The sequence below is a fragment of the Trachinotus anak genome, unplaced genomic scaffold (genome assembly GCF_046630095.1).
Source record: "Trachinotus anak isolate AG129_WGS33_773 ecotype Australia unplaced genomic scaffold, CSIRO_AGI_Tana_v1 ptg000015l, whole genome shotgun sequence".
NCBI lineage: Eukaryota > Metazoa > Chordata > Actinopteri > Carangiformes > Carangidae > Trachinotus > Trachinotus anak.
In genome coordinates, this window is record NW_027273866.1 from 4,803,688 (window position 1) to 4,821,654 (window position 17,967).

The 17,967-nt window shown below is 40.0% G+C and overlaps 1 protein-coding gene across 4 annotated transcripts in view; it reads left to right on the forward strand.

Annotated features, from left to right (window-relative positions):
• The first annotated feature begins 430 nt into the window (after positions 1–430).
• kidins220a (kinase D-interacting substrate 220a) overlaps positions 431–17,967 on the forward strand; it is a 45,142-nt gene continuing 27,605 nt past the window's right edge. For all 4 annotated transcript variants that reach the window (XM_071497689.1, XM_071497692.1, XM_071497688.1 and 1 more), the window contains exons 1-21: positions 431–571; positions 4,636–4,794; positions 6,271–6,369; positions 7,098–7,196; positions 8,512–8,610; positions 9,041–9,139; positions 9,392–9,490; positions 10,906–11,103; positions 11,240–11,338; positions 11,670–11,768; positions 12,197–12,295; positions 12,493–12,670; positions 12,809–12,973; positions 13,157–13,336; positions 13,642–13,807; positions 13,990–14,141; positions 14,709–14,809; positions 14,912–15,097; positions 15,301–15,441; positions 16,423–16,660; positions 16,855–16,946. In XM_071497689.1, coding sequence (XP_071353790.1) covers positions 4,663–4,794; positions 6,271–6,369; positions 7,098–7,196; positions 8,512–8,610; positions 9,041–9,139; positions 9,392–9,490; positions 10,906–11,103; positions 11,240–11,338; positions 11,670–11,768; positions 12,197–12,295; positions 12,493–12,670; positions 12,809–12,973; positions 13,157–13,336; positions 13,642–13,807; positions 13,990–14,141; positions 14,709–14,809; positions 14,912–15,097; positions 15,301–15,441; positions 16,423–16,660; positions 16,855–16,946 — 2,721 coding nt within the window. In that variant the 5' untranslated portion in view covers positions 431–571; positions 4,636–4,662. The remainder of the gene's footprint in view (positions 572–4,635; positions 4,795–6,270; positions 6,370–7,097; positions 7,197–8,511; positions 8,611–9,040; positions 9,140–9,391; positions 9,491–10,905; positions 11,104–11,239; positions 11,339–11,669; positions 11,769–12,196; positions 12,296–12,492; positions 12,671–12,808; positions 12,974–13,156; positions 13,337–13,641; positions 13,808–13,989; positions 14,142–14,708; positions 14,810–14,911; positions 15,098–15,300; positions 15,442–16,422; positions 16,661–16,854; positions 16,947–17,967) is intronic.

Genomic DNA, 17,967 nt, shown 5'->3' on the forward strand with positions numbered 1-17,967 from the left:
TAAACTGGCTTTCACTTTTAGGTTCATCAGTTATTGTTCAATATATGCATAGAAAAAAAAGCTTTAATGAGTAGAAGCAGTAAATGTGGCAATACCGTAATACAAAGATATTCCACTATGATCAAAAGTCCAGCATTTAAATTGAATGAGTAAAAGTGCAGAGATATCATTAACAAAATGTGACGTATTAAAAAAAAAAAGTTGTATTACTTTTGTATTATTTTATATGTGTTTAGATTATTATCACAGATGCCTTATGCATAAGCAGCTTTCTACTGCTGTAGCTGGAGCTCATTTTTTATGTAAGTTATATGATCTTGGGTAGTTTTAGGTACTGGAAAGTAATGACTAATATTTTTTAGCATTATAAAAGCTGGGGGCACATGTTTACGCCACCGTAACCAGGAGTAGTAGGAGGCGGAGCTTCACTGTAGCAGTCAGGGAGCAGCTGCCCTGTACTGCTCTATTCAACATACAAGCGAAGATGCCACAGTATAACATGAAAAAGTATTTTTGACGATATTCCCCGGACTGGGAAAAATACATACGACTACAGAGCAGCCCGTCTCAGGTAAGAGGACTTCAATTTGTGCGCTTTTTCACTTTCAGAGGTGAGAAGAATAAAAGGATAAGGACCTGTTGGAGAACTAGCCTTTCTGGGCTAACGTTAGCCTGTTAGCCGTTGGGAGTTCAGCTAGCTTGTGTTTTGCTGTTGCTTCCTAGTGACAGCACTAAACACAGGAAGTCAAGCTGCCTGTAACTTACCTGTCAAAAACCTGTCTATCATATTCCAGAAAAAAAAAACCCCAAAGTATATAACTTCTTTAATTTCCTTTGGGTGGTCACATTTGAAGCCATGTGATATGTGTGTGTCATCCAGATGTTTACTTTTTTTTGACAACCCGATGACACGCAGTCTACAGGAGGGCCGGCTGATTTGCCACAACGTTAGCGGTTGAGACAGAAATTTTAATTTAAGTTGCAGATACAGTAAGGAAACATGCAGCATAGACCTACAGTGTGTTTATCACCACTTTGTTGACGCTGTGTCCTGGTTGGCTGTTTGTCTAGACCCTTTACTTTCTTTCCAGCAGCTCCTGTGACTAGGGGCTTGTTCCAAGTAGCAGGTTTACTCAGCAAAACCACCTGTAATCTAAGACACACACTGATATATGTATTTATATATAGACCAGTTTCACGTTTTTCTTGTTGAAGTTTTCCAACAACCCTGTGACCGTGTTTCTTTGGAACAGACCCTGGTATGTGTCAGGGAAGTGAATCCTCAGCAGTTTCATACCCACATGATAGGCCTCAAAGAGCTGACTGGTTAAATTTAGAGATCCTATCCAGTGTTGCCTCTTTGGTTCGTACTGCCTACATTTGAGTGTATTCAGATAATGGCCCAGCTGACTAGGCATGCATTTTTGTTTTTAATGATGATATCTAATGGTCTGTGTTTTTACATAAATAGTGTACCATATCTGACCCAGAAGTAGATCTGGATGATTCTTTTTGTTGATGTAAATGATATTGATGTGCAGAGAACCCAGACAAGAGGTCACCTGGGACTTTGGTTGTTCTAAATTTATTTTTGCTTTCCTGCTTTACAGTTATGTGACACATATTTTCATGTTTATTGTAGTGTTTTAGCAAAAAGCAGCAAATGCCTCCACCTGTTTGCAGTTTATACCATGTCACTTTAATACTAATTTCCTTATTCATGATTTCTTTCGGCGTACCTTCTTGTTCTTCTGTGTAAATGTCTTCCAAAAGCACAAATGCCCTTCTTTAAAAACAAGTTGAAACAATAAGTCAGTGAATAGATGAGTCGATGCTAAAAAAAATTGATCTGCAATAATTTTGATAACTTGCATCTTAGAAAATAATCCAAATAATATATAATGAAAACATTTTTTTAGATGGAGCCCTACTCTAGAACATATTTCATTTACTCATATATGTCAGGGCTTTAAGCAAAAAATATTGTAATATTTGATTTTATCAGTAGTTTCCTGCCCATCCCACAAGCCTGAGATGGCAAACTGTAATGGAGAAAAACTGTAGTGCACTGATGAGCCATTAAGTAATTTAAACACACTCAAGTGAGTACAGTAATAATCTGCCGGTGATAGCTTGCCATTATTGTATGCCAAATGTTACTTTATTGCATCACTCTTAAAGTGAAATCACCCAAATTAGGCCAACATCTTAAATGTCTCTCCCCTTTTATCTGTGTAAATTGGTGCCGAGCCAGTGCATGTAATGAATGGAGATCTGGTCGCGTGTGTCTATTGTGCTGGGAAGAGATGGGCGTAGGCCAACCCCCTCATCTAATATTCAGCCTGGAGTGAAGGGGGGATGCTGAGTGTGAGCCCAGCAGTGCTTGTTGATACAGTGTGTGAGTGAGTAAAGGATAAAGATTGGTGTCGAATAGCCCAGTATAAGTTTCACCCTACACCAAGGTAAGGGGTTTTTCCTGTAACCTTTGTAGTTTTTTCCAGAGACCATGAGCGGCTTTTAGCAGCTTTAATCATTTGTTTTTACTGTTTTTATTGTTGTTTTGTCTCTGCTGGCTTTTACTGGGTGCGTGTTGTGTTCAAAGGATGTGTGTGAGCTCCCATCTGATCAATGCTCAGCAAAGAGAGAGAGCTAAATGTCTACTGATTGGTTCTTGTGTGGTGTTATCGTCCACCCATTGTGCTGAGAGACAAGGAGCTGAGGAGGGTGTGTCAACAAGCTTCTCTGTAAACAAAGGATTTTTTTTTTTTACTTATGCATGACACTGTGTGATATGGGATAACAGTTATAGGTGGTCCCTGACTGAAGAAAGGGGGTCAGAGTTTAGAAAAAAAGAAAGAATCTGTAGGTATTCATTGATTCGCAGCTTTAAATTTGACTGAACTGACTGTTTTGGGCCTTTGTACTGACAGCCCAACAGGCATGTGACATTTAAGTGTTTATTGACTCAGGCCTGAGCTGCTTGTCTCAAGGATTATGGTGAAATACTAAACTGCATGTTTGGTAGTCTTAATGTGAAAGCCATTACCAAGACAACTTGCAAGCAATGAATGCAACTGATTTTTTTTTTTTTTTTGCGATTGTGGCAGGAAGTAAAGCTGACCATGATGGAAGAGCCCCACTTGATGAATCATTAATGAGTTTTTCATCGATTGACTGAATCCCTAATACAGTGAAAGCAACCATATTTGAAGGGTTTTCTTTTGTTAGGTGTGTACATATAATACATTAAAAGTCTGGGGCATTTTGTTGTATGTAAATGTAATTTGTAAATATTTCGGGTCAATTCCAACTACATCGCCAGGATTTTGCTGTGAGTAGAAAAAAACCTTGCCCACTTGCCTGCCTAAAAGGGGTTAAAATGACTCAGTAAATAGAGGAACATGCTCCTCTATGTCTGGATTGAAAATAATTCTATAAAATGGTGCATCCTAATTATAGATAATCTCCTCAAAGTGGGCCGTCTGCATCGATTTGTCAGATGCAGACAGTTACCTAACTGTGTCTTACTGCTATCTTGCAAAGCAGTTGCAGTGAAATACTGTGCAACTGTGCACTTTTGGGTGCTTTTCTTGTTTAGTGTACACAGTGTTTTTACAAAGTCCAGTTTAAGGCAGTGGGGGAGGGTAGAACTGAAGTTGGTCTTGATATAATTGGAGAGCACAGTCGAGTGCATCAATTGTCCAAGTCATTATTACTTCAAATACTTCAAAGGAAGAAAGTTAAAAGCCTATTGTTTGTCTTCAGTGGTATTGGATGACTTGATGGAGCTTCTTGAGCGGAGTGTTGTGATTGCACTGCCTTCATTATACTAAGCAGATACATTTCAGCTCATGTTTTCAGCATGAGCAGGCAGACTGAACTAAACTGGACTGAACTGAAATGCCCCTGTTAGCTCCTGTGTCATGAGTTCATGTTCAGTGCATTGTCCTGTTGTAACCATATTTTAACATCCTGGCAGAAAAAGTCTTAAAATTACCACTGAGACAGACACATATACGGGAAGTGTGTCCCCAAATGTTGAGAATTATTTTTGGTGGTTTTTGTGGTCACTTAATTTGTGGGTGTGTGTATTGCTGTGTCCTGTACAGCAAAATACCACTCTCTGCCTTTTCTTTAACTTTTAAAAGGTAAAAAACCCAAAAAGGCACAGAAACACTGCATATGGAACTGCATTCAAACTGACACACATCTATACTTATTCAGTCACTCTACATTCATACAGCAGAATTTTCATGTATTATTGTATTTCAGTGAGAAATTTATTGTTACATATGTTTTTTTAAAGATGTGACAATCTCTTTTCTGATTGTATTTTGTAATGTTTTGAGCTGGGTTAACTATTTGAGCATTTCCCTTTAAAAAAAAAAAAAAAAAAAAAAATCTACCCTCTATTTTTGTTTGTATGAGTTAGTCTGTGCGTGTGACTTGGGTTTGTTTACTCCACAGCATCACTTCAAAGACACACCACACCCTCTTCCTGACTATGATTTTACCTTCTCTGTTTCTCTGTTTCTCTCTCAGTAGTGTCTTACAGTTAGCTGCGCTGGCCACAGATACTGTTGCTGTCCTTTGTGTACTGTTTATGCTAATCTGCTTTCCTCTGGCTTTCTTCAGTGGTGTGCAGGTGTTTAGCAGTCAGCCATGGATACCACCACCTCCCTGAAGATGACCTCCCTGGCTGTCCAGAGTCTGTTCAGTTATGTGGAGGATGAGAATCTGGCTGCTATCAAAGCACATTTGGACAAGTTCAGGGATGTGGACAGCAGGAGCGATGTAAGTCAACCGTATCACAACAATCCCCCTGTTGGCTCAGGATGTTTGTTTTAGGGATAAGTATGAAGTAATCAAAGTCTGTGTAGGATCATGTAACAGGTGTTTTGTGGGAAAAGGGATATTAGAGCTGTTGTAATGCTGTAATGGAAATGATGATGAAGACATTACTGTAAGTGAATCCATTTACAAAGTGAAGCTACAGTAATAAATCCTTAAGGTTAATATTTCCTTTTATACATATAATATATATAGTGTATTAATTACAGCCTACAAAAAGACTGTACTTTCCTGGGAGGTGTTCATGTTTCATTGTCTTAATTCCTTTAGATAACTTTGAAGAGATTCCTTTTTAAAGTAAAGGGTCTTTTTCTGTTAATCACTGTCACAAAGCCACATGAAGCCCCCTTTGATTCAATGACCATGAAAACTTCAAAGATGGGTAAATACCTTTTTATAGACAATGTTTACTCATAGAAAAACTGAACAATGATGTAATGTACCATGAAAGAAACAAAGGGAGAATTTGGAGGCTATGTGGAAAGCCACTAAAAGCTAATGCAATGACCCACACTACTTACGCTACAGTATTTTAATGTATTCTAGCATTTGTGATCTTAAGCCTGCTACCTGTAAATACAATTCAATTAATTTTTATTTGTATAGTGCCACATAACATACATTATCTCAAGGCACTTCACAGGGTAAGGTTGATAATATAACATATTTTTCTTGGTGACAACAAATTAATCTCAAAACTAAAACTAGATTAAAACCAAGAACAATTTGATCATACTGACAAGTATGACTATGCAACCATAGTCTGAGAGAGCTTATTGTTATGAGCTCCATTATTATACTGGGTGTACTGCCTGACCTTTCATTTCCATGAACATGGGCACTGTAGTTTATTTTCATGTCAATGCCACATACTTTGCTGCTGTAGATACTCGTTACTGAACTAAATCCCTGGCTTGAAATGGCCCCCATCAAATGCACTATTTACTCCTACGGTAGTACATTTGCTAAAAACTACAGTTAGGTGTTATAAGGGATTATTCACTCTTTTTCAAACAAATAAGTGTATTAATGACCAGTTTTTAAAGATTTATGTATTCAGTAGGAAGGAATGAGCTTGGGGCCGAGAGCCATAGACAGGCTGGAGTTCAGAGATCAGCACGTTGTTGGTTTTGGTCTTTTCATGAGATTTGTTGAGAATAAGAAAAACGTTGCACAGTGCTATACTTATCCCTTAACCTGACTAATAGAAAAGCAATACGTAGGCCATATCTCATCATTTAATATCTGGATGTCATACAGGATAGGATTAGAGTTCAGTCATCAAATAGCATCACCAGCTGCCATTTTTTTTCCCAGTGAGTTCTCTCAGAGGGTTACAGAGAAAACAGTGCAGTTAATTAGCTTGTGTAAATCCTTATCACAGTTTGAGTTGGTTCTCTCTCTCTCTCCTTGTTTCAGAACGGACAGACTCCCCTGATGGTGGCAGCAGAGCAGGGCAATCTGGAGATAGTACAAGAGCTCATTAGGAGAGGAGCCAACGTTAACTTGGATGATGTTGTAAGCATGCATACGCACACACATAACATCTCAAACTGCCTAATATGAGCACACCTCCACACACAGGTACACGTGGAGTTGTTGAGATAGTGAGAACACATTAGAGTTAAAGCACAGGTGGAAAACAGTGCGGTCGTTTTAACCACATCATCCACTTGACAATGAAGACGTTGGTGATGTTCCATCTTGCTGAACTCACCACACTTGGGCTTAGTGCTCAGCTATTATGAGCCATCACGAGCCATAATGACAACTTATTACACAATTCTGCCTTCACTCTTCTGACTAAATGACAGGATCCACTGGCTGGCCAACACCCTCTGTCTCCAGAAGCCAGCCTCCACACACGCACACACTCACGCATGCATACATTCTCCCACTTAGGCACACGCATGCTAGCTCACATACCTCTCATTAACATCTCACGTACACGTAACCTGCTATTACACCTGGCGCACTCAAACTTGTGCTCATTCTCGCACTAACGCAGAAGAGGAAGGGGAACCATCACATGTTGTAGTTGCTCTTGTTTCTCATACTCTACTCTCTGACACTCCTGTCTGTCCATGCGACATTGTGTTCCCATGAGCACCTGGTACGACCAGCTGGTAGGTACAGTGGTTTGACCATTCCCAGGACGTTCTGTGTAGAGCTCGGACACACATTTGTCCAACTGGATTTGGAGTCTGATGGGAGTTCGCACGGTGACCAGTTGTCTCTGTGTGCAGGACTGCTGGACGGCGTTGATCTCGGCAGCTAAGGAGGGCCACATCGAGGTAGTGAGGGAACTGTTGGAGAACAATGCTAACCTGGAACATCGAGACATGGTGAGAACACAGGGGGGAGACAAAAACTGGATGATGTAGCAGCAAAAGAGATTTAGTTTTTAACTTTACTGTAAATTTTTTTTCCTGTTAAGTCTGCTGTTAACAGTGATTTTCTGTTTTATTTACATAAAACTGACATCTCAATATTCAAGAGTAGTATGGCATCATGGTAATGATATAATGTCACTAATGATATCATATCAATATTAAGTCAAAAAGTAGCAAAAAAAAAAAAAGAAGTAAAAAAAGGTGAATATGGAAAGAATATTGGGTAAGGCCATCCTAGTGGATGTCATCCTGCTTGCTTTCTCCCCTTATTTTCTGTTTCTATCTCCGGTGTAGAAAAGAAAAGACACTTGGGTGTAGCAAGGAGTAAGAATGATGGCTAGTAATGTATCCAACAGTCTGCTCAAACTTTAAGCTGACCATTAAAATGCAGCCCTTAAACAATTTAGAAAATAATGAAGTTATGATATCTGGATTTCATGTACATTCATGGTTTGTATTTGGTGATGACCCCAGTGCTAGTTGAACAGGATGATCCATGAGCCTTGAAATTGTCATAAAATGAAATTAGGAGGCTCCTTTCTAGTAGTAATCCATTTACTGAGCTCTGGTTGTCTCTGCACAGAGCAGTGATATGATTTAGTCACTGGATACAACTGTCAGAGGCAGACAGTTGTCTGCAACCCTCCTGTAGCAGCTATTCTTTATATTCATTAGCAGAGCATTTGGAACATGAAGATGAGATACACATATTTATTAGTAAGCTTTTGCGGTGATGGAAATGTGCCATTCAAGAGGCGATGTGCATTACCAGCAGCCAAAAATGCAGTTCAGCTGAGTGCTAGCCATCAGTCAGTAGCATAAAAGATGCATTAAAATTCTATGTTGGCACTAAAAAGTTATAGGTTTACGTGACATCAGACTTGTAGAGATGATTTTAAATTTGTAGCCTCTGTGACTCAGGACATTAACTGACTCATTGCTGTGCAAGGTGTGTCTAAGCTGCACAGGACAGATCACAGCAAGTCATCACAGTGGGGTTATAATAAACCACACTGTGGACACTGTTCACTCAGTGGAAAGTGTGTCACACCAGCTGGAAATAGCATATTTTCCTACCACAAAGTCTGCTTAGATTTGGCCTGTTCTGTAAGGCTTGCATTTAATACAGTTATTGCCCTTACACTTTATTATAACAAAATAATACTGATAATTGTCCAGATTATTACATATAATCAATATAGAGCTTGACATGAGCCTCATAATTTTCCTTTTCAGCTTAACTGTATTGTGTGTGTTTTCTACCCAGGGGGGTTGGACGGCTCTCATGTGGGCAGCCTATAAAGGTCGTACAGATGTGGCCCAGCTGCTCTTGGAGAAAGGAGCCAACCCCAATATCACTGGTCAGGTACTGATACTGGACACACTGTATTTCTTATAGCATTGTTGGTATGTGTTGTTCCTTTATGTCTACATTGAAATTTATGTAGATAATATTTATGTTTACAGAACATGACATATTTTTATCTGTAGTACTGCTCAATCCAATCTCAGATAATAGTCCCTCAACAGGGCAGTTTATTTAGAGGAGGTGTTCACATGACTCCATGTAAATGTGATGCAGTTTTTCAGGTCAAATGTCAGTAAACATCATTTTAGAGTAACAAAAAACTTGTACACAACCGCAGCCCTGCTCTTTCCTGCACTGTGTGATGCCTGCCCCATCATTTGCTGTTTCAGTCATGTGAGGTGGCTGAAAGTGTCAGTGCGGCCACAGGCGTGACACTGATCATTAGTCACTGTCAGTGTGACTTCACCCCTGTCCTCTGCCCCAACAGTACAGCGTCTACCCCATCATCTGGGCGGCAGGTCGTGGCCACGCCGAGATTGTCCATCTCCTGCTGCAGCATGGAGCCAAGGTCAACTGCTCAGACAAGGTAACTACATACTAAAAGATGCTCATCATTTACTTCTTTTTAATCACACAGAAGATGTCCTTAGTGGTATGAGCTTAAATGTTTCAAATGCTTAGGCCCACATCCACCCTCCAGGCTCCATATACTTCTCCCCTCTGCCTTTATTTATTAATGTTCCTTCATAATTATTTACAAGTCCCTGTGTTCCTTGACTAAATCATCTCTTGACTCATATCTCATGCACTCTATTTCATTTCCTTCCTTTCTTTGCAGTATGGCACCACTCCTTTGATCTGGGCAGCCAGGAAGGGCCACTATGAAAGTGTAACGCACCTTCTGGCCAACGGAGCTGATGTGGACCAGGAAGGAGCAGTGAGTGGATTGTAGATTTCCAGTAAATGGTTGTTTACCATTTGAGTGGCTTCTCAGAATTTGACTTGACAAAGCCTTATTGGCCTTTTTACACACTATGCATTCTCTGTTGCTGTCTATAGCCCCTTTTATGAAGCCTGTTTAAGGTGAGAATGTTTCATCTTTATTCTGCCTCAGCGCTCTATATAAAAGGTACAAACATGAAATGTAGGGACTTTGTTGTTCCGCTTTTATGCCAGCAGCGAAGGTGGTCTTAGAGCCAGATCGATGCCTGTGTAAAGGGGACGCCTACGCTGTTACGTTACATGTCACACCTCTGAGTTCAGAATGTCAGCAAGCTAAAACCACACACCAGGGTGGCATTATGCTGGTTTTGTTGGTTCAGTGTAAACAAGCAAAGCCAGAATAATGAGGAGTCTTCTTAACAGCATTAAACCGGGATCTCTTTAGAAGGGGTTTATTTGTCTAGTAAATTATTTTGATTAACAGTCAAACAGCAATTAAATAGAACTGCAGTTTATATTGCAATTTACATAATTATTAGTAATAGGCAAAAAACAATATTGAAAATGTATACTGAATGCATATCATAACAGTAAAGATATGAATTAATGTGCAATATATTATTTTATTAATCAAATAATAAAAAGATGATTATAAATAATCTAGATTATGATTTCAGCTTTTATTGTCAGGGTTCTTAAATATGTCTGGTGAGTTAATAGTTATTTGACGTGACAATATAATAGACAGTCAGTGACAGTTTTTCCTGAATATTGGTAATATTTGATTTGGTAGTCTGAACAGGTACCTTAGCAGCTGAGCAGGTATAATTTTGTCTCGGGCTCACTGTGGGTGCATTGACACACAAAGCTGCCTGTTCTCACCAGTGTGGTTTTCACACAATCAAGATTTAATGCTTCCAACCACCACAAATGTGTCAGTGAACTACAATATTAAATAATTGATTGCACCTATGATGCAGCACATCTGTGCTCCTTTGAGTCATGTTGCATCTGTGCTGACACAAACTGAGCGATGCAATAGTTTTATATGTGGCATCAATAATCAGATGGAACTGTAGTAGCTAATGTTGCAGAGCAAGTAATTCATATGTGATTAAGAGACTCTAGTGCCTGGATATAATATATGAATTATTGGGCTCGCTAAATAAGATGTCAGTAATAAGTTGTCATTAAGCCTGTAGTGTCTCCCAGAGCTGTTGAAATAAACTGTCAACATGTGGGAAATACAGTTTGTTGTGATCAGCCATAAATGATTGAACATCTGTCATTTGAATGTTTGAACACTAACCAAAATCTTTACACTCAGTCAAGTAATGAAAAACATCTGAGAAATGTTAGGGTTTAGAGGGACACTCAAACCTGCAAATACATATTTCTGTGTTTTTACAGAATTCAATGACGGCTCTGATTGTGGCTGTGAAAGGCGGTTACACAGAGGTTGTTAAGGAGCTGCTGAAGAGAAACCCAAATGTCAACATGACGGACAAGGATGGCAACACAGCCCTGGCTATTGCTGCCAAGGAGGGACACACTGAGATTGTACAGGACCTGCTGGATGCTGGCACCTATGTCAATATCCCAGACAGGGTGAGGCCTCTTCACTGCAGCATTACCAGCTGCTGTTTGACACAAACAGGATGTTGTAAATGGTTGATATTACATACCATGTGAATTAAATACAATTCATGTCTCTCTCTGCCTGTTTTTCCCTTCTGTCTTTCAGAGTGGGGAGACTGTGCTGATTGGAGCAGTGAGAGGAGGTCATGTGGAGATAGTTCGAGCTCTGTTGAACAAATACGCTGATATTGATGTCAGGGGCCAGGTGGGAGTCATCTCGCACTATTATTGCTTGCTTATTGATGTTTAAAAGCAAGCAGGAGGCCTTCTTGTTTTCTGTGTGAAATGTGGCTCTGTTACTCAATACTGTTCATTGACCTCTATTGTTTTTTTATTAAAGTGAACTTTAAATTCATGCGTGAGAATTGCACAGATGTATCACTGCTATAATAAAAGACACACTGTGCTTTTTACACATACACCTATATACTATTCTTAACCATGCTACTTCAACACTATACCTTTTTTTGGCAATTCTGACAGTTTATTTTTCTAAGATAAATAGGCTATTATATGCCTTGTCCTTTCAACCTCAGGATGGAAAGACTGCCCTCTACTGGGCAGTGGAGAAAGGCAACGCTACCATGGTGAGAGACATCCTGCAGTGTAACCCTGACACCGAGAGCTGCACAAAGGTAAGGCACATTCAGTGGTAAGGGAGCAATATGCACTAGCTCTTATCCTTTGAATTTCTTGATTGTCACTTCTCAAGTTCAACTTTTCTGTCTATATTTGTGATGATTTCTCATATACTGTATTATTGTGATCAAATGTTACAGTATTTGCATTTGCTATATTAAATAAAAAAAGGCACAACAGTAATTTTTGTAAAACTTGTAAAATTACTGACCAAAGATGCAGGCAGACGTTTATGAATATTACCTACCTAACAACAACCTACCCAAGTCTTTCTTTCTTTCTGAAAAACTATTTTGTGAAGGGAGTTGTATCATTTTTAAATTGTGTAGTCTTGATTAATTGTAAATTTACAGGTCCAATGTGTATAGATTTGTATGTACAAAATACATTTCAGAGTGAATATGATGAAATGTATGTGTTTTAGGAGGGAGAGACCCCACTTATCAAAGCCACAAAAATGAGGAATATAGAAATAGTGGAGCTGCTGCTGGATAGAGGAGCCAAAGTGTCTGCGGTGGACAAGGTACTGTTTAAAACACACTTACACATAACTCATGCTTGGATAGAAAACCTTCATCGTAACAGTACATTTTTGTTTGTTTGTTTTTTAAGTTTTGGTGATCTGGAGGATTCTTTTTTCTCCACTATTTTTGGGTATTTACAGATAGTTAGTCAATATTTCAGTTGATAGCAAATAATCACTTCATTTCTTTCACACAGAAAGGAGACACGCCCCTCCATATTGCCATCCGAGGGCGGAGCCGAAAGTTGGCTGAGCTGCTGCTGAGGAACCCTAAAGATGGCCGCCTGCTTTACCGTCCCAACAAAGCTGGAGAGACACCATACAACATCGACTGCACCCACCAGAAAAGCATCCTCACACAGATATTTGGAGCCAGTATGACCCATGTCTACTTGTTATTTAGAAAAGCATGAGTGCCAAAATGAGCTAATTTAGTTCAGAAATCAAAAAAGATAAACTGTTCTTCTTTATCTTCTCTCATCTTCTCCACTGTTTATTTTTTTTCTCTTTCAGAGCACCTCTCCCCCTCAGAGTCAGATGGAGACATGTTGGGTTATGACCTCTATAGTAGCGCTTTAGCAGACATCCTGAGTGAGCCCACGATGCAGCCACCTATCTGTGTTGGATTGTATGCTCAGTGGGGCAGCGGCAAATCTTTCCTTCTTAAGAAACTGGAGGGTAAGTAAGCAAGGAGTATTAAAACTGAATACAACAAAGATGAAAAGTAAGGAATTTACTTTTTGGAAGGTGCCTTACCTCAGTTTCTTCAAGCCCTTTGTTATAATTTAAGTGTACTTCATATCATTACATTGTGTACTATATATATTTTCTGACTTCTTTTTCTTCCTTTTTATTCATTAGATGAGATGAAGACATTTGCAGGCCAGCAGATAGAGCCGTTGTTCCAGTTCTCATGGCTGGTGGTCTTCCTCACATTGCTACTCTGTGGCTCAGTGGCTGTGGTCCTGGGTTTTACTGTTGACCCCAAGCTGGCAATTGCTGTCTCCCTCAGCCTGCTCGCCCTGCTCTACATCTTCTTTGGTGAGAGGACTGAAGCTGTAGAGATGCAGAAGTGATGTGAAATCTTAATACGTACTTGTATACAAAGCTGGTACTTTTTTCAAAAATGTATACAAAGAAAACCTTTTATTTATGAAACTTTTGAAACTGCTCACTAGAGGGTGCCATTACACAACCAATATCAAACAGGATCAGCTGAACTTTTTAATCCACATTGTTGTTGACTTCTAAAAGAAGAGAACTGAATGACATTTAAGAATCTATTTTTTTTTTTTAATTAAAAATAAAAAAAATTCTGAGTTGACAACCACTTCCTCTGTCTCCAGTGTTGGTATACTTTGGAAGCCGACGTGAGAGGGAAAGCTGGAACTGGGCGTGGGTCATCAGCACCCGCCTGGCACGCCAGGTCGGCTACCTGGAGCTGCTGCTCAAACTGATGTTTGTCAACCCCCCTGAACTTCCTGAGCAGACTACCCGGGCCCTGCCTGTCAGGTGACAGATGACACAGCAAAAGTCTTACTCTGTTTTTTTTATTATTATTATATTGATTTATATTGATATTGATATTAAAATATCAGTCTCCCAGCTCCAAGACAAAAAACATAAACATTTGTACACATTTGTTGTTGACAAATAATAAGCTTCCCACATCTCCCTCTCAACACATCACACAGGTTCTTGTTCACGGATTATAATCGTCTGTCCAGTGTTGGAGGGGAGACCTCCATGGCTGAGATGATTGCCACACTCTCAGATGCATGTGAAAGGGAGTTTGGCTTCATGGCCACAAGGCTCTTCAGGGTTTTCAAGAATGATGAGATCCAAGGTGACGTCACTCTCTTTGGTTTTAGATGTCAGTCATGTACTGACCTTTCAGTCTGCACACACACAGGCACCATCTGTTATTGAGATTGAAAAGAATCCAATGTTCACAACCACCATCTTACATAATTATTATCCAACTACTGACAAAGTGAAACAGTTGATAGTGATTTTGAGGTGATATCAGCATAATACTGTAAGTAGTTGCTTGGCAGTTTGTGTAGACAGTGAAACCCAAATGGAAAAGATGAAGATAAATGTAACCTTGTTTAATAGCACAGTAAACCAGTTCCCGTAATTAGGTTTCTTATACTAGTATTTACTTGCATTAGTGCAAAATTAGATTTTTGGGAATGGGGCTCTTTTCAGGATAATGAAGTTTTTGTAAGTATAACCAGTGCTTAAAACTAACCACTTGGCCAGTGTTTTCCTACTGTTAACTACATCCTACATTACCAGATAATGGTAATTCTAATCTGTGCGGAAAATGGTAGAAAAAAAATATTTTCCTAATGTTTTATCCTGAGTGAATTTCCCTAACATGACCATCTACATTTCTGTCATACCCCAGGTAAAAAGTGGAAGAAAACATGTTGTGTTCCCTCCTTCGTGCTGTTTGCCTTGACATTAGGCTGCCTGATCACTGGTATGGCCCTGTTGGCCATCTTTAAGGTGGGTTAGATCAATGAACGGGGGGCCCTGTGTTAAAATAGTATGCCTTCTAACCACTAGGTCACTGAATACCCCAGTTAATAGTATCAATTTATTTTCCAGGTGGACCCGGAGAACTTGACAGTGAATGCAGTGCTGATAGCTATGGCCAGCGTGGTGGGCCTGGCTTTGCTGCTCAACTGTAGGACCTGGTGGCAAGTGGCCGATTCTGTCCTCAACTCTCAGAGGAAACGCCTGCACAGTGCTGCCAACGACTTGCACAAACTCAAGAGTGAAGGATTTATGAAGGTAGACTAATGCACTTCATTGGGCTTAATCAAGGATGAATGGAAATCCTATGACATCCTCTTGTCGTGGCTCAAGGGGCAATTCATCTGTTCATGAAGTTATGAAGTTGTAATTCCTAATCCAGTCAATTTCCTTTCTCACATAAACATTAACAATTTAATTGTTTTGAGCAAATTATCTTTTTTCCTTATATCCATCATCAGGTTCTGAAGCACGAGGTGGAACTAATGTCAAAAATGGCCAAAACTATTGATGGTTTCACACAGAACCAGACGCGTATGGCCGTCATCATCGATGGGCTGGATGCCTGTGAACAGGACAAAGTTCTGCAAATGCTGGATACGGTGTGTGTTTGCACGTGATTGTGTGTGTGGGCACATAGATGATGAGTGCAGCTTCTTCTTGACTGATAACAAGATAAAATAAAACAAAGAAAATGTTCTCTAGTAATTTATAACCATGACACAGACTGTTGTAAAGCAGCTGCCATATGGCCTTAACCTGCAGTGGATCTTTTCACCTGTGCACACAGAGCCCACACATCTCTGTTGCAGTGCAGCCACCCTGGTGTTCCCAGCTGCCTTAGCTCACCTCCATGTTTAGATTCCTCTTCCCAGCTGTTGTAATAGAATTTCCTTTAGCCAAATGTTATTATTCGGTGAAGTAATCCCAGAGAAGATGGCAACCTCCTGTGTGCTAATGTAATCTTCTAATCTTTGCAAGCACCTCCCAGTCACTCTGAAACCATCTTCTGTTCGGAGATCAAACACACTCTGAAACCCATTTTGTAGGTTACACAAATTACAAAATCAAATCTATTTTTTTTCCTTTAGTCTGCATTTCTACCAGACATGTCTGTATTAAAGATGCAGACATCATGTGATGTCGCCTTAGTTGATGGTGCTGACAGCAGCTGTATGGATGTAGGTTGCATCCTGTGGAGCGAGCCTGAGGTTAACAAACCATGTATGCATTTAGCCAAAGCAAAGTCCTGTGACACTTGGACAATGTCCCTTAGTTAGCAGAGTGGAAATCCCCAAAACCATGTGCTGCATTCAGTCAGCTCTCCCAGTACTACAGCTGACTGTTGACTCTAGTTATCATGTTGTCAATTGATTAGATTGTAAACCACCCATTTTGGCATTAAAGTAGTAGATACTCCACAAAGAGTTCTGCTGTGCTAAAAACTTTTTTCACATGTCTGAACTGAAGTTGTAGTGCCACAGGCTGATAGCATAGTAAGAAAAACATATTTTATGGAATATCAAAAAACATAAAGAAAGATGTCCTTTACACACAAACTTATGGTCTCTTTTTCATTCCAGGTGAGGGTACTCTTCTCCAAAGGCCCTTTTATCTCCATATTTGCCAGCGATCCCCATATTATCATAAAAGCTATCAACCAAAACCTCAATAGTGTGCTTAGAGACTCCAACATCAATGGCCATGACTACATGAGGAACATTGTCCACCTGCCAGTGTTCCTCAACAGCAGAGGTCTCAGTACGGCCAAAAAGCTTTGCATGGCAGCCCCCGCCAACGGAGAGGCGTTGCCTGTTGAAGGTAAAGGACAATGGCTAATATACAATACATTTTAACATATACTGCACATGTATATGGAGATTTGCAAGTTTTGGTCCATGGATTGACATAGTCAGAAGCTATACTTCTATCTGAATAGACATCTAATTTATGGTGATCATTCACAAGGACTGGTCAGCAGTCATTTTTTTGTCTCCTCCACTTCCTCTCTCCAGGATGGCATGAAGACATGGAGAGGAAGATGTCTCAGAACAGCTTGGGCCAAGACCAGGCCAAGTTTGGCAGCAAGAATGCCCTCAACCGCAGGGTAACAGCAATTCAAGTCAAGTTTATTTGCATAGGCCGTGCAATGTTTTGTTGGGGTTCATAGCCTCACATCACGGGTTCCTGACCCCACCAAGCTCTCTAACTTAAGAAGACAAGGACAAACCGTGGCACATTAACAAAAGACCTTGGGAGAGGAAATTCAAAGAAACGTGCCCCCGCTGAGATGGTGGTGGCAATATGAGTTGTAGGAAGAAGAATGATAATAATAATAATAATGATAATAGGCAGGCAATACATGAAATACAAGTCCAGTAGTAGGACTATAGTGAGTCAAAATTAGATGTACTAAGACCAATATATCAAGTACTGTATATTCTAATTACCTCCCTAAATAGACACAGTTCATACTCCACCAACCAAAACAAAAAAGGTAGTAATAATAATAAATTGGAGAGAAGCTTTTGATACAAAATTAAAATGGAGACAGATGTTTTGTTTATATGAGGTAAAATGAATTTGTTTTTCCACCATACTTATTCCCACAACACTCATGTTCATCTGGAAATATCATAAAACTGAAAATGAATGTTTGATGTCCTCACATTAATCAAACAAAATTAAAATTCAGTTTGACTACAACACCTTCAAAAGAAAACACAGAGTGAGGGATGGGTTAGCGATACTGCCTTAGAAACCCTCAATGCTCTCTCCTCTCAGCCTCCTTCCTGAGTGGTGTTCAGTACATGCGCAGTGTTGGCAGGGATCTCAGAGGCCAGAGGACAGAAGGAGACGCACACAGACGAAAAGAGAGAGGTGCTCGGTGTGCGGCCAAGGTTCCTGGTGTAATTGATGTAATGGCTGTTTATCCTTCCTGCTGCGTTGCCACAGCCTAATGACAAGGCCTAGCAGCAGTGGGTCCCTGTGACAAAACACTGGCACCAGGTCTGCTGGCAGGAGGCTAAGTGACTCTGCTGCTGTCGCTGATGCTTTCCTCCCCCCTGCGAGACCTTCCCACTACCCCCCTTCCTTCCCACCTCCCTCTCTTGTTTGTTTGTTTGACA